This window comes from Tursiops truncatus, chromosome 14 (assembly GCF_011762595.2).
Source record: "Tursiops truncatus isolate mTurTru1 chromosome 14, mTurTru1.mat.Y, whole genome shotgun sequence".
NCBI classification, from domain to species: domain Eukaryota; kingdom Metazoa; phylum Chordata; class Mammalia; order Artiodactyla; family Delphinidae; genus Tursiops; species Tursiops truncatus.
The window spans coordinates 30,192,133-30,219,424 of NC_047047.1; the positions used below are offsets into that span (position 1 = coordinate 30,192,133).

The 27,292-nt window shown below is 43.0% G+C and overlaps 1 protein-coding gene across 1 annotated transcript; it reads right to left on the minus strand.

Annotated features, from left to right (window-relative positions):
- On the minus strand, positions 1 to 27,136 carry MXD1 (MAX dimerization protein 1). Its single transcript, XM_033838359.2, has 6 exons — positions 26,907 to 27,136; positions 26,060 to 26,159; positions 21,182 to 21,211; positions 7,333 to 7,447; positions 5,195 to 5,354; positions 1 to 4,945 (listed from the first exon to the last, which is right to left on the minus strand). Exons 1-6 carry the CDS (start codon positions 26,977 to 26,979, stop codon positions 4,758 to 4,760), a joined length of 666 nt encoding a protein of 221 aa, XP_033694250.1. The 5' UTR covers positions 26,980 to 27,136; the 3' UTR covers positions 1 to 4,757.
- Between the last annotated feature and the right edge of the window lie 156 nt (positions 27,137 to 27,292).

The window sequence follows — 27,292 nt, forward strand, 5'->3', positions numbered from 1 at the left end:
TATCTTTAATAATGAAATAATTTATTATTTGTTAACAGTTGAACAATACAGAAGTTTACATATACACAGCAAAGATTCTCTGAAACATGAGTAGTTCTCAAAATGCACGTACTAACTGTAGTAAAAAGCACCATTCTCTATGTCTTGACACAGGATTTACATTGGCATCGTATTTACATAAAGAAATAAACATCTGGAAACAGAATTTCATACTCTCATCTGCTGCTCCCTGTTTAGGCTGTGTTCACCGTTAGGAAGATGGCCCCCAACGCTGACGGTTCACAGCAACATTCCCAGAGCACCAATTCTAAGGACAAGGGGTCAAGGCAAGCTTGGTTCTCTGGTAAAAGCTAAAATGAAGAAAGCCCTCTCAATCCTCCACACCCCCCGGACAGAATAAGAAATCAAAATTTAAAATCTGGGTAAATCTTTGAATCTAGTGCTTTACTAATTCTCATTTTACGATTTTGCGAGAAGACAAAGATACTCAACTTCTTCAGCCATTCAACAGCTGACTCTAACGGTGCCAGGCAGTTATTTCTTCTTTCAGAAGAACACAGGGTAAGAAAATCATCCATGTAATAAATATTAATGAAAAAATCAGGATAAATCACATATCGTACCCCCCCAGCCCCGGCCTCATCCCCAGGTATTTTTGAAAACAAAACATCCCACAGTCTACAGAGACCTGATAGTGTAGAACGAGAAAATCCACCTCACCTAAAGGGGTCTTTGGGTCGTCTTCTGCCAGGAAGGATTTTTAAAATCAGGAGTAGCCAGCAACCTAAACATACTGCATCCAAGAGTTAAACATAGAAAAATAATAGATTGACTTGTAGGAAATCGCCTTGCAGCCTTTGACTTTCTGGTGTTCAACACACGGGGCCGATAAAGGGGAAAGACAAAGAAACTTGGGGAAACAAGAAGAAAGAAAGGAGTGAGATTCGGGGGAATAAAGCACAATGAAAGTGGTATCCTTGCCAATACAGTATGATATAAAAACCTGAATCATGTGTATGTGTATACTTTTCAAAAATAAGTTTTTTCTTTAACGGATGGGGGAGAGGCAAGAAGCAAGCCCACAAAATCCATTATCAAGCCCCAAGATATTGTTAGTTATTTTGAGCATCACAATCTTACCTAGTTTACACACCCCAGGATTTGCTTTTGGCCACTTCAGGGACTGAGAAGAGAGGCTCCTAGGAAACCCAGGTAAGGGCCCTTTGTTTCTTTTGAAAAAAGTAGAGGTTAAAGGAGAATGCCCACCTTCAAAAATAAACCACTCAAGCGGCCGATTGCAGGGTCAGGGCCTTCTTAGTACTCAATTCTGAATCGACACTGAAATTATTTTCGTTTTGGGTTGACAGGAAGAAAAATGTAGGTCCTGCTCAAAAAGGTGACACTGAATCACTAGCATTAGATCTGTGACTAGAGAAAGGAGCCACGGTCGCTATCAGCACCTTGAATCCCAGATCTCTGCTTAGCGAAAGAAAACAAATATACCCTGGGCGCCTGCCCGCCATCCTAAGCCAACAGGTATGGAAAGCTAGGTTTTCTGGGATGTTAACAGAAGCACACATATATTTTCTCACTGCATGAAATTAAACTGCACTACATACTCTTTACTTTCCCATTTGCATTGCAATGGTATCAATAAGAGTGCAGACTTGATTTTAGTTTCTTAAAACCAGTTTTCACATAAAAATATGCATGTGCCTATATATACACACATCTGTATTTACGTACAACAGTCAAAGTCTTAAAGGCTGGGGCTTATATCTTTGCCCGCCCCCTCCCCCCAACAACCCTAATAGAAAGGTTTTTCGTTTTGCTTAAAAAAACAAAACAAAACAACAACAACAACAAAACAGAACCAAAAAGACTGTATAGCTCTTAACAGTTATGCTGGTGGATCAGTGAATGACACGACAGATTGGCGCATCAGGGCGGCTGGTCAGCCACGTGGGGAAGGGGATTAGCTGCCTGGGGCTGAGTTCGCTGGTCCTGAAGGTTACAGTTTTGGTTAGAGAGAGGCCTGTCTAGCATTCGGTCTACCTCAAGATTTGAAAGTCGTGTCTAACCCTGGTGTCAGTTTATCACAAGCGCATTAAAAATATAGAGATCTATTAAGTTCCACATTTATATGCTATCAAATTGAAAAGGACCAGACAAACAGTGCAAAGGTCAAATAATTACTATTTTATATTGGGACAGTACATTTCATATTTCAACCAAAAGACAAAAATGCAGTTTAACTCAAAGGCACAACAATTAAAACACAGAAAATAATGGCATCTCTCAGATGCCTTATTTCTAAATTAAACAAACAAATACACAAGTTTTGTTCCCTTCCCTCCCCCAATGCAAGCCCACAAGCTTTTGCCAAAGTCTTGAGTTTTTGATGCCGTACAGGATCTAGCATCGTGGACTTGTGAGGCGCTTGAATGTAGCAATTAAAATGCTTGCGAGGTCTAGCGAATGGCATTCGAAAGGGACCTCAAAGTGCAGGTATATCTTTTTCAAACATGTTACAGGCTGAGCTGGCTCTTTGAACACTATCACTCTGCTTAAATTCAGGAAGCAGGCTTTAAAAATGCAAAAGGCATACAAGTTGTATTTCAGTGCAAATCTTCAGCTGGTAATTGGAAAAGATTCCAACAATAAAAAAAAAAAATCCTTTGTGTCACCTGCCCCTCCCCCCACCCAAACCTGAAATGGAGAGAAAAACAGAACAAAACAAAAACAGAAGAATTACAGATGACTTTGGAATCATTTAGGAATCACTACTTCCAATTAAAAAATTTTAATACATTAAGAAATCCATAAAAAGAAAAAATAAACACAAAAGTAATCTTTGTTTCGACTGTTCTTCACGTCCAGAATGAGCTTCCGTGAGGAGTGCGTTTGAGCTTTTAGTCGTGGGCAAGGAAGAGGCGCTGAGGAGGTGAGTCTGGGGCCGGGGAGACCACAGGCCAGCGGGGGGCACAGGCGCCGCCGCTACTGGTTCAGCCAGGGAGCCCTTAAGTTGCAGTGCTGCTGTGGATTTAGGAATGTTCTCATCACTTTGTGACACACGCTCTGTTTCAGCGTCACAGGTTTTACAAATGGTTTGAATTCAATGAAAAAGATTCACCAGAGGCTGAAAGCATCGAGACCTCAAAACTATGAATGCAAAAGTATTAAGGGGAAATGAACCAATTCTGTAGATACCTACATACAAAGTTTCTAGAACATCTATAAAAGCACAGTCATAAGAATTTATTTTCCATTACATTAGTTTATATAAAATGAATAAATAGTATTTATAGATTTAATGTGTCTTATGTACATATACATGTGCTCTGTTTTAGCTTAAATAAAAATGCTACAAAGTGGGAGACCACTTAAGGGAGAAATCATAACCAAAAAGAAAAATCAGCCTTTTAAACTATTAACCCAAAAGCCTCCATAAAGAAGTTTCTGGGTGTGTCCAAAAATAATCAATAAGGAGAGGAATTGTAGTAACACTGTACCATCCCCTCCCGTTCACCTGCAACAGAGAGTAGAAATGTAGACTTCTCCTTGCACTGATGATGGACACTAGCTCAGCTAGTGCCAAAGCTCAGTTATTGCTGCAAGTTAAACAGCAAAATAGATTAGAATTGGACCAAATGTCACTTATTTGGGGGAAAAAACCAAAACCAAAAACAAAACAAAAGAGGCATAATCAGTTTGTGTTAAGTGGGAAATGGAGATCTCATTTATCTCTGAGGTAGGAAAAAAAAATGTTCCAGAGACAAGGAGCATAACCGACTTGGAGGGGAAATGTGCCTTGGGAGAGCAGGACACAGCATGGTCCCAAGGACAGCGCACAAAAATAGACTGTACCGTTCTGTTCGTGAGAACAAACGATGCTGGAACTTTTATAAGCTGTGCTACCCCAAAGACGTGCTCGCAAGGGGTCCGTTTGAGAGTGAGAAATACTGCGGCCATCCACACGCGGGTCGGGGGCGTTGGCGCGGGACGTGTGTGAAGGGTGTGTTTTCTGGAGGTGTTCCTGCCTGCTCACAGGCGGTGAGGGCCATGGTTAAGCGCTCTTAAATCCCACTTTCAAAGCTTACTTTGGAGTTCTGAGATCAGGATCTCAACTTTAAAAGTTTTGTTTCCTTCAGTTTCCTAAGCACAAGACACATTCGGACATTTCCGCTAGGCAAGTCACAGAGGAAGCCAGAAAACTTCAGGGAAGGTCTGGTAGACTACACGGGGACAGTAAATAAGAGGGGGAAATTGCCGAGTTGTGAGTAAGTGCTTATCCCGTCTAAGAATTCTTGGGTGCTTCAAAGTGATTGGAATGTACAGTCTGTCAGAGACGAATTTTTATGGAGAGAAAGAGAGAAGCTAGAGGATGCAGTCAGAAACCCACAATCCTGGGGACGAGTGGCATTCGGCCACCCCAGACTGAGCAGTAACGGGTCGGTGACGCCCTCAGGTGTCCAGGCTGCACTGACTGGCTCAGCGTGTGCCTACCCTACGCCAGCAGGCGCGGGGGCCCGCTCAACCCCATTCAAGATGGGGATCGTGGATAAAAGAAAAAGAAAGAAAAAAAAAAGAAACCCACACTCCTAAGCACTTCCTTGACAACTTTTGCACAGCTGCTTTTGGTGACGGTGGAACACGGAAGCTGACGTGCGAGGGAATTGTGGGCAGGTCCGATACGCTACCTAATCGAAGCCGACGGGCGGGACCATCCGGGCGGCAGCCGAAGCGACCACGCTCTCCTAGAGCCCAAGACGCGTCTTGTGGCCGTCCTGGAGCTTTCTCCTCTTGATGCTGGAGCTGGAGTAGCCCTCATCACTGCCCAGGCTCTGCATGCTTCCCCGCTCGTCCGAGTCGCTCACGCTGCTGCTGCTCCAGTCCAGGTCGCCCGTGAGATCGTCTGTGCTTTCGACATCCACGTCGATCTCTTCTGTGGGAAGGACGAGACAGAGCGTGGTGAAGGCCTGCTTCGGAAGGGCCAAGCGACTCGTCAGGGCCCCTCCTTGGCCGCGGTGCCTAACCGCTGCAGGAGAGGACGCCTGTCCCCGCAGGCCACGCCCCTCGACTTCTCCGAGTCACGGGGGTTCTCGGCTTCCCCTCGGCTCCGCCTCTGGCAGGCGGCAGGGGGCTGGGGAGGGGCCTGAGGATGCGGGCTCGGGGGGGGGGGGGGGGGGCTCACCCCTGTCAGAGTCGGAGCGCTCCGAGGAGACCGTGGAGCCGGTGCTGTCCGTCCGTATCCTCTCGATGCCCAGCTGCTCCAGCTGCCTCTTCAGGTGTCGCTGCTCTCGCTGAAGCTGGTCTATTTGGTGAATGGCTTTTCTGTCACAGTCTTCAAGTTTCTGCAGGTCAAAAGGGGTAGTTGTTGAAGGGCACAGGCAGATTTCAAAATTGGTAATGACCCCGCACCTCCCTGCCTTGTGGGGAAATACGGCAGTTTTCCTCAGAAGCCATTTGCTGTGTCCCTTGTCAAGCTTCTCGCAGGGACAGGAAGCTGCCTGGCCGGTGACTCCTGTCTACATCTAACTTTTTCAGCATCGACAACACTTTGGAACCTGCACTGTCGCATGGCTTCCGGGGTGAGCTAACACTCTAGCGTCCAGCACCCCTCAACTGTGATAGTGGAAAGACTGTGGCAGGATCACCCAACCTGTTCTCCCTTGTCTGTTGTGACGCCCCAAACACCTACTCCCTGAGCTAGAGCACTGCGTGTGACGGGCGCTTAAGAAACAGACTTTCCTTTAGAAGTATGTTTATTCAAGTACGTGTCCCAATTACATAGGCGCTTTTTTTTTTGCGTCATGCCAAACCTCATTTAACTTCTGTCTGTTGGCAGGAATAATATTCCCTTTTGAAGTCCTGATTCTAAATTGTCCAAATAAGAGCTTAGAAAACACATTTCCATAGATCATTTTGATTTTACAAATCTGTTCTCTAGCTTCTCAGATAATTCTGAAGATAATTCTGAAGATTGTGTTAACTGTGGTTGTTTTGCTCTAAACAGAAGTTCTTTTCCCTCCTACAACTGCCATGTACGCAAGGCTATCAACCATAATTCAAGTAACACGTGTCCAGCTATGACTCTGACTATAAGAACATGCTAAACAGTGATTTTGGTTGTGGCTCTCAGGAGTTACCCTTTGCTATTCCAGCCATATACTGAGTGCTGACTCTGTTTCAGACCCTCCGGGAGGTGCTAGAAATACAAGGTGAACACAAAGATCTGGTCCCCTCCCTTGTCCATACTCTAACAGCATGGACAGAGACAACCAAATAGCCACACAAGCCATGGTCAGGTGTCAACTGTGATAAGTGCTAAGAGAGAGAGATCCAGTAATAATAAGGACCATCTGTCACAGGAAGGAGGTGACCTAGTCAGGGAAGGTTTCCCTGCACGGTGATACCTGTGCTGAGGTCTGAAGGATGACAAGAAGTTAACTAGGTGAAAAAGGGAGGGGAAAGAGTACCAAGCAGAGGGAATAGCACGTACAAAGGCCCTATGGTGAGAGAGCCTGACAAGTGCAAGGGACTGAAAGAAGGGCTGAGGCAGAGAGGGGAGCCTCTGGCACAAGCTGCTGCTGCAAAGGCAGGGGACGGCCGGGTCGGGCAGGCCTGGTCATACAGTGTGTCCTGAGCCATGGAAGACTTTTTTTTTTTTTTTTTTTTTTGCGGTACATGGCCTCTCACTGTTGTGGCCTCTCCTGTTGCAGAGCACAGGCTCCGGACGCACAGGCTCAGCGGCCATGGCTCATGGGCCCAGCCGCTCCACAGCATGTGGGATCTTCCCGGACCGGGGCACGAACCCGTGTCCCCTGCATCGGCAGGCGGACTCTCAACCACTGCGCCACCAGGGAAGCCCCACGGAAGACTTTTAAATGTGGTGACATGTTGATTTGAGCTCCGGCAGGATTGCTCTTGGCAAGCCTGGAGATTAGCTTGGAAGAGGCCTCTGAGGAGTTTACTACAGTACATGATGGACTTTGTGGAAATACAGCAGGCTGTGACATATGTAAGTCTTGGAGACACGTGGCTAAGGAGCAAGATGATCATCAGCAGCAAGGATGACCCTGACTTTCTGGCCTGTACATGAGATGGACAGTTGGATAGACAATTTAACTTCTGGCGCACAGGGGTGAGAACTACTCAGCTGGGTTCTGGACATGTTGAGTCTGTGAGTCATCCAAGACATTGACTTGGTTGGAGTTCGAGGAGTTCAGAGGAGAGAACTGTCCCGGAGACAGACATCTGCTGTCCCTCATAACAACAAACAAACCCTCCCTGGGCAGGTAAAGACAAAAAGGCATCCCAGGATGCACTTACCTTTATGTGCAATTTGGCTTTTGTTAATAAACTCAGTGTAGTGTGTCGATTTGATTCTGGACCAAGTGGCACCAGCCCCTTCAACTTTTCCAGGCATAAGCGAAGGTGGGCCCGTCTACAAAAACAAGATCATAGTAGCATTGGAGACTTTCAAAGCCAGCCGGATGTCACCCGGGAGAACAAGCTCAAACAGAGTATGAAGTCGCCCAGCCCAGTGATGGCAAATGCCACCAGTGACTTCCAGCCAAGTGGACATCTTTTGAAATTATACAACTCTGGTAAAAACCAAGGAAAAGCAAAATCCATGGTTTTCTAAAGTTAAGTCTATAATATGTATGAAGGGGTAGAGATTCCTATCTACTATTTTTTAAGCACATGAATCAGGTTATCTCCAGGTTTCTGGGTTATGATGTGACCTACAGAACATCCAAGTTCAGAAAGTAATGACATGCCAGTGAGAGAATCCTTTGAACCCATACTGTTCTTTCCCCTTCCGGGACCACTAAATCACTACAACTATATCTTGCTGTATATAATATTTACCCATGTGAATGACAAATGTATATGGTTATTCATTACAACTTTATTTGTAATAGCAAAGATTAAAACAACCCAACTCATCATCAATAGGGAACTGATCAAATAAAGTATGGTATATCCATACAGTGGAGTACTATGCAGCTATGAAAGAGAATGAAAATGTACTCTATGTACTATGAGGAAAGAACGTTCAGATATACTGTTAAGTAAAGAAAAGCCAGATACCAAACTGTGCATATAACATGCTACATCTTTGGGTAAAAGTGGAGGAAAAATAATTATCTAAAGGCATGTTTTCTTGTATAACATAAAGAAAGCTTGGAATGATACATAAGAAACTAGTAACAGTGGCTGGGCAGAAAGGAGTCAGGGGCTAGTCGAACAGGGACAAGGAAAGGGGGGGAGTTTTTACTGAATAATTTGTTACACTTTTTCGTCCTTCAACCATTCAAAAAGTTAGATGCATTTTTTAGAAACAAGGAAAATGCCCATCAGTGGTATTGCTATACTAACAAGCATGCTGACAGCTGGAGAGAACCACCAACAGGTCTTGCAGTGTGGCAGAATGTGGCAGAAGCACAAGAGTCCCTAAAATTTTGGAAATTAATACTTCACTGAAACCTTGGTTTAGGCTTTATCCTAGAGGCTAGCAGATTCTGTGAATGTGAGAAACAGCCAAGATTCAGAGTTTTTGCTTCAGCCCACCACCTCCTTCAAGTCTTCACAGGCCATTCCAGTCCACAGTGCTTCCTCCATTTTCTGAGTGCGTACTAGTTTATCCTATTCATTGGGAAATTCACTGTTCTGCCTGCCTTTTTTGGTATTTGTGACTTAACCTTTCATTGCCAACTCCTTAGAAAGATGGGGCCGCAACTTAACCATTGCTGGGTTGCCTTGGTGCCTTCCCCTCCCATCGGCTTAATGCACGCTTGCCGCGTGGTTGGTGTCGTCTGTTCCACTAGACTTGAAGCTTCTCGGGGCAGAGTCCATCTCTGCTATGTCTCTGCACCTTCAGTAGTGCTCAGGGTCCTGGGGTTTTAGGTACATGTCCACTGCCCGTCCCCACGGCAACCTGGAGAAGAGGTCCTGGGAGGCTGAGAGGCTATCCTCCAGCTGAACTGGAAGACAACTGGAAAGCTCAGTTTGCCCCTTTTTCCCTCTTAAAAATTTCACCGTATTAACAAAGGTTGGGATCGAAAGAAGAAAACTGCTTCAGAAAGCTCAAATACAGGCCAGTATACCTGATATTGACCAAGGCAGTCAATTCACACCCTTCACATCAAGACTTCAGGAGGTTCCCCCAAGGCAGATCCAACAAGTGGTTCTGAGCTCTCACCTCACCTGCTTCTGAGCCTCCTTCCTCTTCTGGCTCTTGAGGTTGTCCTAGACTCTCCAAGGTCCCCTAAGCCCTGGCAAGCTAGAGAAGTCCAGCATTCACTCCTGAGCTAGAAAGAGGGAGCGGTACAAGAGGCTTACTATTTTACAAGACTTCCGCTTGCTCTGAAAACCTGCCCACATGGAATGGCCACCAGCAAAGAGCCACATTAGAGGTTTGCTCCTCCAACTACTACATGAGGAGAAAAAAACAAAAACAGAATTTGTGTATAAAAGGTACTTGTTCACCTTGGATAATATTCTTCACCAAGAGCCATGAAAATAGATCATGTTATTAGAAACACCATGAGAATGTATGATTAGTCACATATAGTTATTCTCACTACAAAGTTTACAGACTGTCAAGTTTTAAAACAAGTTCAAAAATAAAATTAGATTTAGACATTTTTCAGCCTGCTCATTGCAAAGACTACATGATTCAGAACAGTGTCATATTAGTCCTTTTATGATGTGGGTTTATCTACAGATATGAGTATGTAAATTTTTAAGGAAGTTTGTCTACTGATAAAAATAATAAAGTCATCTTTCCATGCGTCGTCATTCCTAGTTACTCAGGGAGTCTAGCCCAGAAAGTACAATATTCACTACCCAAATGTGGGTTTCCAAAGAACACTCCCAGTTGTGAAACTTGAAATAAGCCATTTGACTACTTCAAGTTTAGGCTAAAACACGTTCATTCAGTGTTTTCTGACCTAGTTTTATGGAAATAGGAGCACAGTGCTTTCTGGATTCTCGTAGAGAGTCAAAGCCAACTTGTATCTTTCGCAGTGCCTGCCTCACCGCTCCAGCCTGATGCCTGCCCTGCCCGCCTGCCGCCTACCTGCAGCACATCCCCGGGGTTGGTGCCTGGGCCACCCCCACGGGAGGGATGAGGTATGTGAAGCAGGCTCAGTTCCATGATATGATAGTGAAATTCAATTCCTGAACCAGACAAAAAAGCAAACAGACCCCTCTGTAGCAGCTCCCACTGAGGGGCCTCAAGCCTGAGACACAGCCCGCCCCCCTCTACCCCACGCCGGGATCCGGAATCCTTCAGCCAGCCGTGAGCACCCATGGAGTGCCCAGGTCCCAAACAAGTAGAACAAGCTCCTGTCTCAGCTCTCTGTCCTCAGTCCCGACCACGCCTGTGCCCAGGGCTCTGGCCTTCTAGAAGGAGCCTGCTGTCCCACTGTGAACCAGGCCTAACCCCTCTTTCAGGAACTAGCAGGGGTTTTGCTACATTTCCTCAACAGGAAGTCACCTGGTACCCACATCTGACCCCTACTTGGAGCCCCTCTCATCACATATTCAGACAGAGCTCCCCCTGTTGTCAAGAGCTGCCTCCCAGCTCCCCACTGGCAGCAGAGAAGGGTAGTCAAGTCCTGGCTCCCTCCTGCCCCAACTGCCTCGTCTCTTCACACTGATCCAATGGACTTTGACAAACCTCACCTGCTGATTCTTCAGAAATATCACTCTCCTTACTCTGCATGCGCTGATATACCTTTGGTCTCCGGTAGCACACAGAAACCAATCTTTGAGCTACAGTGAGTGACGCTCAGAATCAAGTGCGGCCTATGATAATTAAACTAGATACGAACTAGAGCTTCTCTTCAGTAAGCTTTTTATTGTTTTTTTCTTTTTAGTATCTCAAATTTTATTTATTTTTGTTTTTAATTATTTTTATATTCTGAATCTGTCAGTCACTATACAACCAAATATTAGTGTAGTGATTAAGGGTAAAGGTTTGGGGTCCTGGCCTTGCCACTTATTTCCTGTGTAGCCTTGAGCTACTTAACTCCATGTAGCATCCGTTTCCTTGGCAGTAGAGGGACGATGACAATGCCTCCTGCCAGGGCTGTCATTGAGCATTAACTGAGATAGGGTATGGAAGCCCCGGACCAGGGTCTGACATGAAGTGCTCTGTATGTGGCAGCAGTCATTCTTCCAACTCTAGCTTCCTTTGAGGAAGGATAATTGCTGGGAGCAAACACAGATAATTATAACCCTATCATATTCCTTTCAAAATCAATAGGGAACTCAAGAGTATCTCACAGGGTAAATAGAGGCTATCTGGTAAAATCCAAATTCACTAAACTCTCCCTTAAAGAAAACTGACATCTTTTGTCATTAAAAGATTTAATGGAAAATCTAACCCATTTTCTATGGAAATAAAGATCTTGCTTATGCTAAAGGTATTATTTTTTTACGTTTAAAAATCAGCAAGGACTTTATAATGCTAACCCAGGCTAAAGGAAAGACTCCTTTGGAGCCACCCCCATCGTGTAGAGGCAGGGCTAGAAGGGACTCCAAGGTTGAGGGGGAAGCATCTGAAGCACACCGAGATCTCTGCCTACATCTCTCTACTGTGATGGCCAAAAGAAAATAAAAATTGGGGCAAATATGTATTGACCTTGTTAATCCAAGCACATCTCTGGATGTGTTATCCATACCCAGAGAACCTAAAATATCTCACGTACAATAGCAAGAAGAAAGGAGAGCATGTCTAAGAACAAACTTAAAAGAGTTTGGGGGGCTTCCCTGGTGGCGCAGTGGTTGAGAGTCCGCCTGCCGATGCAGGGGACACGGGTTTGTGCCCCGGTCCGGGAGGATCCCACGTGCCGCGGAGCGGCTGGGCCCATGAGCCATGGCCGCTGAGCCTGCGCGTCCGGAGCCTGTGCTCCGCAACGGGAGAGGCCACAACAGTGAGAGGCCTGCGTACCGCAAAAAAAAAAAAAGAGTTTGGGAAGGATCTCTGGGAAGAAAACTATAAAACTTTGCAGAGAGACATAAGAAAATCTGAATAAATGGAAAAAACCAGCACTTTCCTAGATATGAACCCTCAAAGTAAAAATGTCAATGCTACCCAAGTTTGTCTACAAATTTAACATAATACCAAGAGAAAAAAATCCCAACTGTAATCTTTTTAATGCTGGGAAATTAGTCTAAACCTCACCTAGAAGCATAACTGTGTGAGAGACCTCCAAAATTTTTGAAAAAGAAGAATGAAGAGGATTGTTTGGTACCAGTTATTAAATTGTATTATAAAGCTGCAGTAATTAAAAACAGAATATACTAATACAGGAAAAGATGGACAAGTCACAGGAAGAGAAGAAAAAATTCCCAGGAACAGACTTTAGGAATAGATATGAATTTAGCATATAACGGAGCTAACACTGCAAATCCTTGGAGATAGCCCAGATTATTCAGAAAATGGCAGGGGAGTGGGGAGATTAACATCAAAATAAATTCCAAATATATTAAAGATTTAAAGTATATTTGGATACCTCAGAGTTCTGTTGTTAGTTTTCCTTCACTCTTGTCAGCCATGAAGTACGGAAAATTAATATGCAAGTGAAGGAGGTCATCAGTGAAGTGGGCTCTGGGCTGTTGGAGGCGCCACCCCAACCCGAGCTTTGGCACTGATGGACGGCACCGGGGCTCACCAGTGCGCTCTCAGACAATTCTGAAGTCTGCTCTTTATACCTCTGCCTCCAGACTCAAGATTTTTTTTTTTTTTTTTTGCCACGCCACGTGGCATGCGGGATCTTAGTTCTCTGACCAGGGATCAAACCCGCACCCCCTGCAGTGGAAGCACTAAGTCTTAACCACTAGACCGCCAGGGAAGTCCCCAGACTCAAGCTTCTTTGACTTTATTCATACCTCTCTCTCTCTCTCAGGCCAGCAGATTTGTAAATTGGGAGAAAGATGCAACAAAAAAAGTAAGATTACAGGTAGAGACTATGCTACCTGCAGACAGTGCTCCTGAATTTACTCTGTCGTCCCTAAAGTTCTTCCTGACTTGGATGCAGTCAAGACCAGGAATGGTATGAAATCAGGTGTGTGTCTGTCTGTCTTTGTCTGTATTGTGAGGGAGACACTGTTATCAGATATTGCTCTTCTTTATTGAAGATCTAACTGAACTCTCTCCGTCAGACTTTCACAGTGAAGTGTATGACAAAAAAGAATCAGGTTGGGGCACAGTAAACAGTATGGCAGCCAGTTAAGAGGGTAGATAAGTAATTAGGTTCGCAGGTGGAAATCTTGAAATATATGCTTGGCTCTTTCATTCATTTATTCCTCTAGCATTTCTCAAAGGATTACTACATACTGCCACTTTCCTAGGTGCTGGGGATACGATGTTGAGTAAGACCAAGTCCCTGCCTTGAAGGTAAAAGTTTAAAGGTTAAAGTTTAGCTGAAGTGATTAAACACGGAAACAAATTATTGCAGAATTATTTATATGAGCTACCTTCAGACCATGACAAATATCCGTTCCTACTGAAAGTTCTAGAATGGGCTCCCCTTTGCCCTCTACCAAACATATTCTTTCTTTTCCCTCATCCACATCTTGTTTGACTTAACTTCTCCATAAAGGTTTTCAAGCTTTCATAGCCTATCAGAAGCTTTTTTCCCTTTCCAAATAGATCACATTCATTCATTCGTTTATTTGCGTGCTGCAGACCTGCTATGTATTTAAATATTCTGCTTCTTTCATTACCAAATAATGGAAATGACCAAGTCTTATATTTCGTGTTAACCCACTGGAGCCTAGAAATAATAATGCACCTGCAGATGCTGACCTAAGAGGAGAATCTGATCTCTTTGGTAATTCATGTCCCTTCTCTTTGAGGAAAGCCCTACTTAACGAACATGATACACTGGACCTCACTGAGTACTAGTTTTCATTAAAATTGGGCCCAAGATTATTTCCAAAGAAGAAAAAAAGAGTTGCATAAACAATACCTATTTCCTCTCCTACCTTTGTGTGGACACAGATTTAGCCCATTAAATAGCTTTGTAAATCCTATAGGATAACTGGAAGTTGCATAAAAATAACTTCAGATATGGGTATGTATGAGCTGTGTAGTGATTTAAAAAAAAAGGATATTTAGTATAGACTAAGAAGAAACAAATCTTAATGGGTCAAAAAATTACTCCCTAAAAGTGATTACAGGTCACAGAGATCATAACCTTCTCCAGATTTTGGGTTGAGAACAAAGCCTTACTGGGTTAAACAAAAAATCCAGGGGAAGACTACAAGTCACTCTCTGAGGAAGAAAAGTACTCTCCTTTTTCTAAAATGGACCCTTTAGAAATAATTGCCAAATGCATCATTATTACCGACTTAGGCGGAACCTTGGAAGGTTTGAAGATTTCTCGTAACTGTGATCGTAATCTTTGTAAAATATACAGAGATAGTCATATGCTTACTGTATGGGAACACGGCACTCAGTAAGCAATGTGGAAACAGCAATTCATGGTGGCTACATTTTAAAGTAATAAAGTCACTTCTCTATTAAAGTATTAAATACATAAGTATATATTTAATATTTCCTTTCTAGAGCCCAATTAAAAAATACAAAATATAGATTATAATTAGTACTTGCTAGCTCTTTCTCACCCTTTGACTATTAGTGTCTATGACAAAAAGTCAGGGAGTGCCTCCAATGTTCCCTGTAGGGGACTGGAAATTGGCTGAATAACCAGCATGTCTCTTCTTCATGTTCTTCCAAGAGGTACCGTCCAGGAAAGATGGATTCTAGTAGTAAAAATCAGTGTGCGCCTCCACACCGCCACCATAGACCACACTAATACCTATATTCTTCCTTCGTAATAACCAGGCCATGCCCTTAGCCCCATGTGGCAACAAAGCAATGTGGATTTATTACAACATCCTAGAGTGAAATCTGAATGTGGTCAAGGGCGTTCAGAAGCGGTAAGAATGGTGCAATGCACACCACAACTCAGGACCCTACCCCTTCCGATACAAGGAGTTTGGCCATTTGAAAAACAAGACCCAAGAGAAACCACTCTAGGGAACTGCAATCAATTAGAATATCTTGCCAGAAGAGACCTGACTGGAATGGTTTCTCATGACAGACCAGATGCCACTGAAATACTGTTTGACCAGATGAAAACAACAGCTTAGATCAGGCTGCTGAATCCTCCTCACAGAGCACACAAAAAAATCTTTTGTCGTAGAGTCATAAGACTCTGGCAGAGGTAATCTCTCTAGACCAGCTGCCTAATTCCAGAAAGGCCTACATATGTACCATTCCAGAAAAACGAGTGTCTATAATTAAAGGAGATACTAGAACCTTCTTTTGAAAAGGAGCCCATTCAAGCACCTGACTCCTGACCCACTGGCTGCAGCGTATATGTGTTCACTCAGCCTCCATTTGCTGAGTGGCTTATTGAAAGGCATTCAAACAAGAGGAGTTCCCAGCTAAGGAAAGGAAAGAGCAGAATTATCATCAATAAAGGGCATATAACAACAACCAAAGACTAAAAGGTTTCCCACATCCCAACAATAATTAATCAGTAATTACAATGGGAAACCAATAGCAATTTTAAAATATATACAAATAAACCCAGGAATACCTTTTACAAGAAATGTGCAAGATCTATATGGGAACATCAAAAAACTTTACTTAGAGACAGAAAAGAGATCTGAATAAATGAACACACACGTCAAATCCTGGATGGAGAGCTCTAAAATGTCAACATGAACTTTTAAAGGTTAATTTATACTGGAATTGTTTAATTTGGATTTTGAAAATCCCCAAAAGAATTTGGGGTACAGAGAATTGAAGGACTGACTACAAAATTCATTAGGAAAAATAAACTGGTGAAAAGAGCTAAGAACATAGTAAAATAAAAAAAAGGAGGAGGGGGCTTCCCTGGTGGCGCAGTGGTTGAGAGTCCGCCTGCTGATGCAGGGGACACGGGTTCGTGCCCCGGTCCAGGAAGATCCCACATGCCACGGAGCGGCTGGGCCCATGAGCCATGGCCGCTGAGCCTGCGCGTCCGGAGCCTGTGCTCCGCAGCGGGACAGGCCACATCGGTGAGAGGCCTGCGTACCGCAAAAAAAAAAAAAGGAGGAGGAGGGAAGAATAGAGATTTGCTTTACCAGATCCTGAAGTGCATAAAACCACGATGATGAAAACAGTGTACGCTGCCACAGGAAGAGCAGGTGGGTCAGTGGAACAGAAGAACAAGTCTAGAACCAGACTTAGCCATAAGCAAGAACTCAGTATACAACAGAGGCGGCAATTTCAGATAGTGAGAGAAGACTGATTCCGTAAAGGTAAATGACAAACTGGACAATTATATGATACATGAAGAGGCAATCTCTTTCATATATATCCTTCATATAGTAGAATCTTTTAAAAATAAAGAAAAATATAAACTCCTCAGTAGAAAATTGGGCAAAGGTTATTTAACAGGCAATTCACACATACACAAACTGTCAAAGATATGAAAATTATTAAACTGTGCTAGTAATACAAGAAATGCAAATTAAAACAAGTTTGTGTGTTTCTGTTTGCTTTTTACTTATTAAATTCATAAAAGTCTTAAGGTAAAATATAAACTTGTAAAGGTACAAGGAAAATATGACCTATAACCCGCCTGGTGGGCAATCCAGCAGTCAACATCAAAAACCGTAACAATGTGGATACCATGAATTCCACAACTATACATTTACCCTAAGGAAAGAATTACGATGTTGGACAGAGAATTACCCATAAGGTAGTTTAAGCAAGCATCACTTGTATTAGGAAAATACTGGGAAAGGGCTTCCCTGGTGGCGCAGTCGTTGACAGTCCGCCTGCCAATGCAGGGGACACAGGTTTGAGCCCTAGTCCGGGAAGATCCCACATGCCGCGGAGCAACTAAGCCCGTGCACCACAACTACTGAGCCTGAGCTCTAGAGCTGCAAGCCACAACTGCTGAGCCCGCGTGCTGCAACTTCTGAAACCCATGCGCCTAGGGCTGGTGCTCCGCAACAAGAGAGGCCACCGCAGTGATAAGCCCGCACACCGCACGGAAGGGTAGCCGCCGCTCGCCACAACTACAGAAAAGCCCGCGTGCAGCAACAGACCCAACACAACCAAAAATAAAAATAAATAAAATAAATAAATTAAAAAAAAATACTGGGAAGAACCTAAAATAGGGCATTGGTTATATGAGTTATGGCACATCCATATGATGTAATACTGGGCATTCACTAAAAGTAATGTAAGAAAAGGAGATTTAACGGTATTGGAAAATGTTCATAACGTAGCTTGAAAAGAAGCAAATTATTTACTATATAATCCCATATTGATTTTTAAAAAGTATGCACAAAAGTCTAGGTGGATATAAAACTCAGCGGTTGCTACTGCTGCAAGGTCTATTACATGTAATGTTTATCTTCTTTGTGCTTTTCTGAACTTTCCAATTTTCTACACTAAACTATTTTTAAAGTTACTTTCTAAAAAACAATTGGAAAGATACGTTTCAAAGTTCCATTGGTTTCCTTGGGCTGCTAGAATTAGGGATGATTTAATTTTTAGTATGATTTTCTATATTTCTCAAAATTTTCTACAAGATTAGTTTTAAAAAAAAAAAGAAAGAATGACCACACACTCACCAAGGGTGTTTCCTTAGGAGGATAGACCCACAAAATTACTTACAATGCAGAGAAGCACAGGCCAAGTGACAGACATATCTACAGTGAGACTAAATGGAGCCCTCCACCCTGGGGGCTTGGCCTCTGTGGGCTCAGGATCCCCAGCACCATCTTTGGTGCTCCACAAATGCCTAGTCTATTGAATGAAAAATACTGCTGCTGCCACCAATACCACCTCCCACCTCCACCTTTCTAGAAGTCTTTTCTTCTATCTTCCCACCAATGCCAAGATTATTAAATGGGTGGTGTTGAATACAGTATTCTCATAGTGGAGTCCTGATGCACACCAACTCTCCAGAATCTCTAACGTGCCTCAGAAAAGGTTTCTGCATGAAAAAACTAACACAGGTATAATTAACTTCGCAATATTAAAGAGAAAAAAAATCCAATTACTGAAAGTTCTTTTCCTCAGTTGCTTTTTTGTTTTTTTGAGAGCCATGCCCATCTTTTTAAAAAATGTGATGTTAAGGTAAAAAATGGCAAGGGTGTATTAGCCTTTAGCAAAGTGGTACTGTTTTATAGGATTCAGCTACTGAAACCAAGGGGACTACAAATGCAGCTGTTCAGCGGACCACCAAACCCTAAAATCCTAAGCAGCTACACTATACGGGAGAAGAGCCCAACAATTTTAACCCTCCCTCCCCCCACCCCGGATTGCAGCAACCAGTGCTTGGTTAAATTAAGTAAATTTGAGTCCTGACTTCCTTCTCTTCTGCTCACATGCTCTAGACTAGAGAAAAAATGCTCAAGACCTTAGAAGACCAAATTCCAAAAAATAAAGGACAATAAGGAAACTAGATAACTAACTTTTCAATAAGCAAAAGTAGACTGGTCACATGCAAGCAATCTGAATTATAAGCAGCTTGCTCAGTGATGACTTCAAATCCAATTTTCTAGAAACTTCGCCTCCACAGCCTCCTGTGCAGACTGTTTCTGTGTCTTTCTCGTTAGACAAACTACATTTCTCTAGGATAGAGACCATGCTGATTTAATACCCCAGTATGAACTTACTTAGTACCCAGTACTGAGCACAAGCTCTTAAGACACTATAGGCAGAAAATAAACATTCTTCAACTGCTAAAATAAACGATAGGGACTAAGGGTCCGCATGCTGCAACTAAGACCCGGCGCAGCCAAAATACATACATACATACATACATAAATATTTAAAAAAAATGATAAAATCGACATCCTGTGGTATTCCTGCAGAGGTAAAAGGCACAAAGCTGTAGTAAGTAAGCCTAAGAGCCCTTACCTGAAGGGATGAAATTTTAATAATAAAAATAAATGCCTAAAAAAAAAATGCCTAGGGGGAGGAGAACTAGAAGACTTTTCAGCAGAAATAGTCCCAGTTTACCCAGTTCACCCCAGAGGCAGGAAGATGGGAGAGAATCTAAAGATGAGAAAGAGAAGCCACATCTGAAGACAGAAAGACTACCTTTCTGTCTTCAGAAGAGATACTTTGGAGTTTCCAGCTCATGATACATAAATCCCTAATGCATAAAGACGCTCTGATTTCAAACATGGTCAGTCACGATCACAAAGAAACTGAAAGGGGAGAAGAAGGATGGGGAGAAGCACATGTGCGAGGCACACTCACCTTGCATCCATCTCTCTCACACATGCTTGTGTGCACGCACGCACACACACATACACAGTGGAGTAATGCTAGATCTTTGCCCTGTTCCAAGATTTTCCTTCCTAGTCAGGGCCTGGTCTGCCCTTTCACTGACGAAACATGTCATTCACATCCTGACTATCAGAGTCAGGCTCCCTCTTCATAGAGGGTTTGCATGAAATAACCACATATATTTACAGAACCATCATTACATATCATCTTCTTCATGCAGGCCACCAAGAAAGTCACTCAATCTGGATGGGTAGCCTGTACTTCAAACTGATGGGAGCTCAGAGACCAGAATGAGGCTTGTTAAATGGTTTGGAACCCTGGCTGCATATGAGAATCACCTGGGGAGTTTTTATAAAAAAATACTAGTGCAGACTCTCAACCCAAGCCAATTAAATCAGAATTGCTAGGGATGAGGTCTGAGCATTGGTGTTTTTGGGGGTTTTTTTGCCCTAAAGCTTCACAAAGAATTATTAATTTTTTTTCAGCATGGTAAAAGCAAGTGGTTATGTCTTTTTTTTTTTTTTAATCTTTACTAGAGATAGAAGAAAATGTGCTTTAAAACACTCCACAGAAAGGGGTGGTTTTGACTATACAAGATTGGAAAAATATTGATAATTGTGGAAGCTGGGTGATGGATACATAGGAATTGATTACATTATTCACTTTACTTTTGTATATTTGAAAAGTTCTATAACAAAAAGTTATTTTATAAAATCAGCAGAGGGACTTCCCTGGTGGCGCAGTAGTTAAGAATCCGCCTGCCAATTCAGGGTACGCGGGTTCGATCCCTGGTCTGGGAAGATTCCACATGCCGCGGAGCAACTAAGCCCATGTGCCACAACTACTGAGCCTGTGCTCTAGAGCCTGCAAGCCACAACTACTGAGCCCACATGCCACAACTACTGAAGCCCGCACACCTAGAGCTCGTGCTCTGCAATAAGAGAAGCCACCACAATGAGAAGCCCGTGCACCACAACGAAGAGTAACCCCCGCTCGCTGTACTAGAGAAAGCCTGAGCGCAGCAGTGAAGACCCAACGCAGCCAAAAAAAAAAAAAAAAAGGCATCCGTAAGAAACAAAAAATAAATACATAAAATAAATCAGTAGAAATAAAAATTTGTTCTCTTACCCCCAAGTATATGAGTGTATGTGTATAATGTATTTCATATAAAAATATTTAAAAACATTAAAATAAAAGCTTTGCAAGTGATTCTAATGTGCAACCAGAGTTGAGAGTGACTAGGCTATGTCATTTGAAAAATAAAGATTTAAATAAGCAGCAAGAGGGGATCTAGGTGAGAGACAAACTCCAGCTTGTGGCAAGATGGAGCCCGGTGCGGGTGGCCGGCCTCGTCTGAGTGCCTCACCATCTCCAATTTCTGCTATGCATACATTTGCCTGACTTTTGAGAATCTTTATTCACAAGTGAACTGTAAATACACATATACACATATGTATGTGTATGTGTATCTATATCTATATAGATCTATATCTATATCTATATATCTGTGTGTGCATGATTTAAGACAGCGCTACCAATTATGTTCAGTAGCATGTAATTTTTAAAAAACACTATTTGTAGAAACACTGCCTCTGACCTAAAATGCTTTGGCCTTAGAATAGTCACACAGAAACACATTGCTCGGGAAGAGTAGGCTGCGGGGGCTGAGGACTGGGGGTGTTGTCTTTGGGTCTATCTAAGTGATGTACGGGCAGTGCTGATTAGAGGACCCTGAGTAAACTCTTGTATCAGGTGCTAAGTGTGGGAACTTAAGAGCCACAACTAAGTCTCAACTTAATGAAAAAAGAATACATCAAAACTCCCCCCATCCCACCCCCAGAACCTGCAACTCACCTATTCTTCTCCATTTCATTGTGAGTCGATCTGAAAGAGGGAACAATAAAAGTAAGATTATTCTTGTCTTAAAGGACTACTCCAACACCAACACAATTATTTTAACTGCTTTCTCTCCCAAGTTGGTAGGAGAGAAGACAGAGAAAGGGCTCTACTAAAGAAATTAGTCCCTTTGGGGAATTAGATAAATGTAAAGATCTAAAACAGAGTTCAAGGAGGAGTGACAAACTAAGAGGCATGCATTCCCTAGTGGAAAAGTAGTCCATTTTAAGAAAGGAAATAAGAGGGTTCTATTTACACAAAGAGGAGAACAGCCGCACACTGCTATGTGAATTTGGGCCGTATAACACCGCAAAGCTCTCTTCAGGCCGAGCGTGCAGCAGTGGAGATGGGGCACCCCACCCCTGCCCTGCAGCCTCAAGGTGTGCTGTACACCAAAATTGTATGCTAAGTTGTTTGACTATAGGATACAGTTTAAAATGGATAAAAATAACCCTTCTTCGCTCAATCTTTCTATTTCCTGAAGTTATTTTATCATGTACAACCTCCTGAAAGATGCTACTGTTGAAGAGCTACCAAATTATTTCAGGAAGAGGCTTCCAAGACTCAGCTCAACAGAAACACGATAGGCTAGTTAAGGCAGCACTTCGGGTGGAATCTCAAGTCCAGCTTTGCCACCGACTGGTACTGTGAAAGAAATAAAATTCCTTACCATCCTGTCCTCGGTTAACCCCTCTGTAAAATGGAAATAAAAAGGACTGCCAGTTGTCTACTGAACAAGCGTGGATCAATGAGGTAGCAACTGTGAAAGTGATTAGAGAGTCTTGGATGAAAGTGGAGGTGTATGTGAAATCATACTCTTAGTGTGTTTATAGCTGACCCTGGTCTAAGGATTTATGGACAGGTTTCCACAGAAGTCATAAGAAATCAGTCAATGTGGCTATTGTCCTTCTCATACAACTCATGCCTAACTAGTTATAAATAAACTTGAGGAACGTCCCAGCATTATAAAGGAGCTGAATCTTGACTTTACTTATGGAAATTCTCTGGACCCTAATCAGTTCAGGAGAGATGACACCCTGGCTCAGGTCGAGAATTCTGTGGGGCCATAACTGGAACCTTACTGGGCCTAGGAGATAAATTCTCACAGTAATCATGGAGGAACACTACCTCTGTGAACGCTCAGCCACTCATTTACATCAAGAGGCACCACCACCAAGTTCATTCACACCAGAGACTGGGGGTGGGGTGTGTGCGGGGTAGTCTTGAATGGGAAATTTCCAACCCAGCACTAAACTTCTCTTCCACAAGGCTTCTGGGGTGCCAATTTTTATTCATGAGGAAAAACAAATAATAAGATAATGACAGTAGTTTCAATTTTAGAATATTTGTTTTCTAGATAAAGGACATGGGAACCTTAAAACTGGTTGACTTAAAAGCTTTAAATTGATTCACTTGGTTATCCTTCAGTGTTCTTCAGTTATATTTTTCTGATGGTATACTTCCTGCAATGGCCATCAGGATATCACAGTTAACAAGAGTCTGGCCTGCAACTGCAAACGTTTGGCTTTAAAGCACGTGGCATTCTGGTTTTAACAGGGAATAACAAGTTCAAAGCCTGACAGAGTTTTTAAATGGATGAAAGTGTATGATGAAAGCTGGTCAAGATTTCCCTGTTTAACTGTAGACAAGGACCATTCTGGGAAGGTGGTGGAGGAGAGAAGGGTGGATTTTGAAAAGAGCATGGTCTCTGATTATAGAAAAATCGTAGCACACAGGGCACCCTTACCCAAAATTTCTGGATTCTTTGAAGATACATATAAAAAAGTTCAGAATCCCCAAGATAATCTTTTAAACAAATTCCATAAGCAGCATAACTCCTTCCGAACTTTGAACAGAGCTTTGGAAACTATAGATCTTATCTGATTACTTAAGAGTGCTGAACATATGGTGATTTCTACAAGCGGACTTATACCTAATGGCTAGGGCATTACTGAAGTACATTTGGTTTAGTGAAACTGAATTTTTCTTTAATAAAAAGCAGGCCGTTCAAAAAATGACCAGTTAAGAGACTGCCCGCCAACTCTGTTGATGGGAAAACATTTATATTTTAAATTAAAGCATTATAAGAATATACAGATACTTTGTGTCAAAATCATCTTCCTTGTGTCAAAATCATTTTCCATGTAATTACTGAAAAGATTTGATAACTCTGAAATCACTGATAAAGGTCAAATGTCACCATTTAAAAATATATTCTAACAAAAAGATAACTAAGCCAAACCAGTCCTTGGTTTAAAAAAGACTCACCCTGTCAAGTCAGCTATACGGCCAGTGTCTCATAAAAGAACTGGGAGGCAAGTGCTGAACTTCCTCTTTCACATTACTGCCAATGCCTGCTTTACCAATTTAACAAAACATACTTTTAAAACCTCTGGATTTCAATTCTAAATATTTAGTAACTGATTTCAAAAATCAGTAGGAAAGAAAAAAAAAAAAAGATTCCATCTCCCTGCAGTTCTCTGGATGATTCCAAGACAATCAATATTCACAATTTCATTTGTTTTTGTTCTTTAAACAAGCAACTAGAGAAACTTAAGATCTGCATTTTCATTTCCCAAGAAGTTTGATATGTAGCTAAATCTTATTTTTTATTGTCCAAGGAAAAGTACACCCCCCAAACACTACAAGCAAAGAGCCCAGCATTTCAACCTGAATTAACAAGAATAAACTGTTACCAATGGTTATGTAAACCAGCAGTAATCTTTCTATAGCCCTTACCTCAGTTCAAAATCCTGACCATATATGGCCTTGGATATAAGTCTAATTCAAATCAAGGGGTCAAACTGCATTCTCTGGGGAGATGTCTCACTGCTCAGGTAAGGGTCATTCTGAACAGGTCATAAAGGAAGTGAGTACATTTAAACAAAACAACCTGCTCTTGCTTCATATGTTTGCTTGGTGCCATCTTCAGGTTTAATCATGGTCTCTCAGAAATCCTTGCACCACTTAAGTTATTGCACAAATTCATTACTAGTCAAGAGTATGGACAACGGTGATAGCCTCTGGTCTCTAACCATGGAAAGCAAACCAAACCCATTGACAGAAATAACAGAGTTTTTCCCCAAATCCAGAGTTGCAGCCATTTCCCCAGAAATAAAGCTGGATATTAAAGAGAAGAGAAAGAAGCTATTTCCTGAATTGAAATTCTCAACTATCATTATTTTTCTTTCCTAATCAACTTTGGGGCCAAGCTACTTCTCTTCAACAACATCCCCTTCTTTTCCTCACCACTGAACATCCCCTCAACAACTTTCCCGTGAAACTTAGAAAAAAACGAAACTCAGAAAAAAACAGAGTGCTAAGGATTAAGCTTAGAAAAAAACAGAGTGAAAACTTTGAAAAAAATAGAGTGAAACTTAGAAAAAAATAGAATGCTAAGGATTAAGCCTTGACTATTAATGTGAGCAATTCCTCTCAAATCATGAGTGGACAAGGATAAAAGTAACAAATGAGCTACACTTATCCAGAAAAATAAACCCAAAGGCTTCAACGTTCTTCCAAAAAAGTTTTTAAAAATACTGTAACAAAAAGCAACACATAAATTGTTGTATACCATTGCATAATACAAGTCAGCATTAACCTTCTTCTTAAAGGCTGTCCGTACTCATGCAGTTTTACTTGTTACCACCTTCAGATAATGTTAAAGGTGGGAGGGAAATTTACAAATTTCAAGAACTACCAGGTAACTAATTAACAGATCCATCCTTCATGTGCCTTCCTATTCAAGAGCTCGGCACATATGTGCTGTTCACTCATATCCTGTGGTTCTTCCAGTGCTAAGGACAATGGGGTGAATCAAGGACAGAAGAGGCAGCAAGGACAAGGGAGTTTAAGGTTTAAGTGCGAAACCTCTGGCTTTTAGTTGTCTGTATTATGCCACAGAGGTTAACCAAATACAGTTACTCGCAGGGAATTTTCATGAGAATGGGAGACAGATAAGGATTCTAAATCAGTGTTGAAAATGTCAATGTTTTTAATTTACTGGAATAAAAGGTATAATTGAATGAGTCTAATAAAAGCAGATTTCCTAGCTAACATATATTAAGGGCAAAGAGGGGGAAAAAAGGGTGCAATAGCATTAGTGGAGTACTCAACATGTACCAAGAAGTACATTCAGGGTTTTAGTATGTGATTTCATTGACCATTAACCAGTATTTACTTCCCAGTGAAATTTACAAATTTCAAGAACTACAAGGCTAACATAAAAGGGTTGTGGCATATTAATATTTTAATATTATATGTTCCTGCATCACCAAAAAGGCAGGTTTTAGCCTCAGTCGTTCCTCTTTGCCGTTATAAATAGAGTGACAAATTAGATTATCAGACACATAACTGTATTTAATTTACATGTCAAATATGAAATCCTATCACCTATGCCAAGTCAAATACTTTAACACGTCTATAAAATCTTTACTATGAAAAGTAAAAAGTGGATAATGTCCAGTATTTTCAATTATAGAAAACTTGCCCTGAATCTGCAACTTCTGAAGGCAAAATATTGTCACTGTTGCTAATCTCACTTGAAGTTTCCACAGAGTTTTGCTCCAAAAGGGAAGAAAAGCAAAATTAAGTTTTAAAAAAAGTTCATAAAGAAATAGAAAACATTTCCATTTCTCTCTTCTTTTCAGTCCCCTCAACCCAAATAGAAGGGCTTCCTCCAACGCCTTAAGACCATGTGTACATTACTGAATCATGATCGCCACTTCATTTACATGATTATAACCCTGTTATAATCACAACAGGCAACGTCCATTCTGCAGTTTGTATCATCTACAGTATAACCTAAAAGAGAAAGGGAAATATTTACCAAATTACCTGCTACTGCTGTTATTCTTCTTGGATTTGCTCCTCCGTTTTAAGGCATCTCTGTCCTTGTTATTGTATGGTAACATGGAGGCATAACCATGTTCAGCTTCTAGAAAACCGGAGGATCCAGTTAATGAATGAGCCCCGAACATTCAACACTCTCTCCCCTCCACAGTATTTCCCTTTTAAGATTGATTTATTTTTCATTAAAAGAAGATTGTGGAAATAATTAAACGGAGCAAGGTGGAATTCTTAGAACAATGATTGGTTTTTTTTTTAATTGAGTGAATATCCTCAGTGAGGAGCAGGTGTAAGGAGCATTCCAGCTGCTCATTGTTGAGAAAGACAGCAAGTCTCCTGGAGCCTGGGTTTCCCACTGGCAACGTCCAGCAGGTTGGTGTGTATTAAGTGGGACCAGCCTCAGGCGAAGGTGCGGGGCAAACACCGGGAGCCAGAGCCCGGGAGGGACGGTGTGGGGCAGGGGAGGCGCTGCTCCTCCGTCTGCGAGACCCGGCGCCAGGCCCACTTGGGGGCCGGCCGGGACGAGCCCCAGTGAGGTAAACCAAGGGCCTGGCTGAGGGGGCCCCGGGCCCCCCACTCGCGACGGGGTGCGGAGCGGGCGGCGCTCCGGACCCCGGGGCAGCGGTCCCTTTTCCACCCCCATTCATTGCCTTTGGGGCAGCGACGGCCTCCCTTCGGACCGCGCGTGGGGAGAGCTGGAGGGGTTGGGAGCGCTCGAGGTCGCGCTCTCAGCTCCTCCAACTACCCCCGGAGCAGCTGGGCACCCGGACCTGCGGCTGGGCCCCTCAGAGCCCCCAGTCCCCGCTCGGGCCGGACTCCTCCCGTCCCCGTGCACCTCTCTCTCGCCGCTCCAGGTAGTCGGCCGCCTCCAGCAGCATCTGGATGTTCATCCGAACCGCCGCCGCCATTCTGCACCGGGGTCCGGAGCCACTGGACCAACCCCCACTGCCCACGGACTCGCCGCCGCTGCCGCCGGACACCCACGCCCCGCTGTGGACCCCGCAGAGCAGGGCTGAGAGAAGCTCTCTGGCGGCCACGCTCGCCGGAAGGGGGAGGGGACCGGTGAGCCGAGCACCACCGACACCGTGACAGAACCCAAAGAAGAGCAGCAGCCGCCACCGCCGCGGAGTGTTTATCTCCGACTCACCGTCCCCCCGCCCCCAGCCCCTTCTCTTGACAGGCCCGCTTCGGCTGCGTTCCTCATTGGGCACCCCAAAGAAT

What these genes read in the sequence shown, in the direction of transcription:
- MXD1 (XM_033838359.2), bottom strand. Translation starts at nt 26,979, where the DNA reads ATGGCGGCGGCGGTTCGGATGAACATCCAGATGCTGCTGGAGGCGGCC. An exon ending in AATGAAATGGAGAAGAATAG is followed by an intron (nt 7,448 to 21,181) that starts GTGAGTTGCAGG and finishes TTGTTTTTGTAG; the next exon opens with ACGGGCCCACCTTCGCTTAT. An exon ending in GCGCTCCGACTCTGACAGGG is followed by an intron (nt 4,946 to 5,194) that starts GTGAGCCCCCCC and finishes TCCTTCCCACAG; the next exon opens with AAGAGATCGACGTGGATGTC.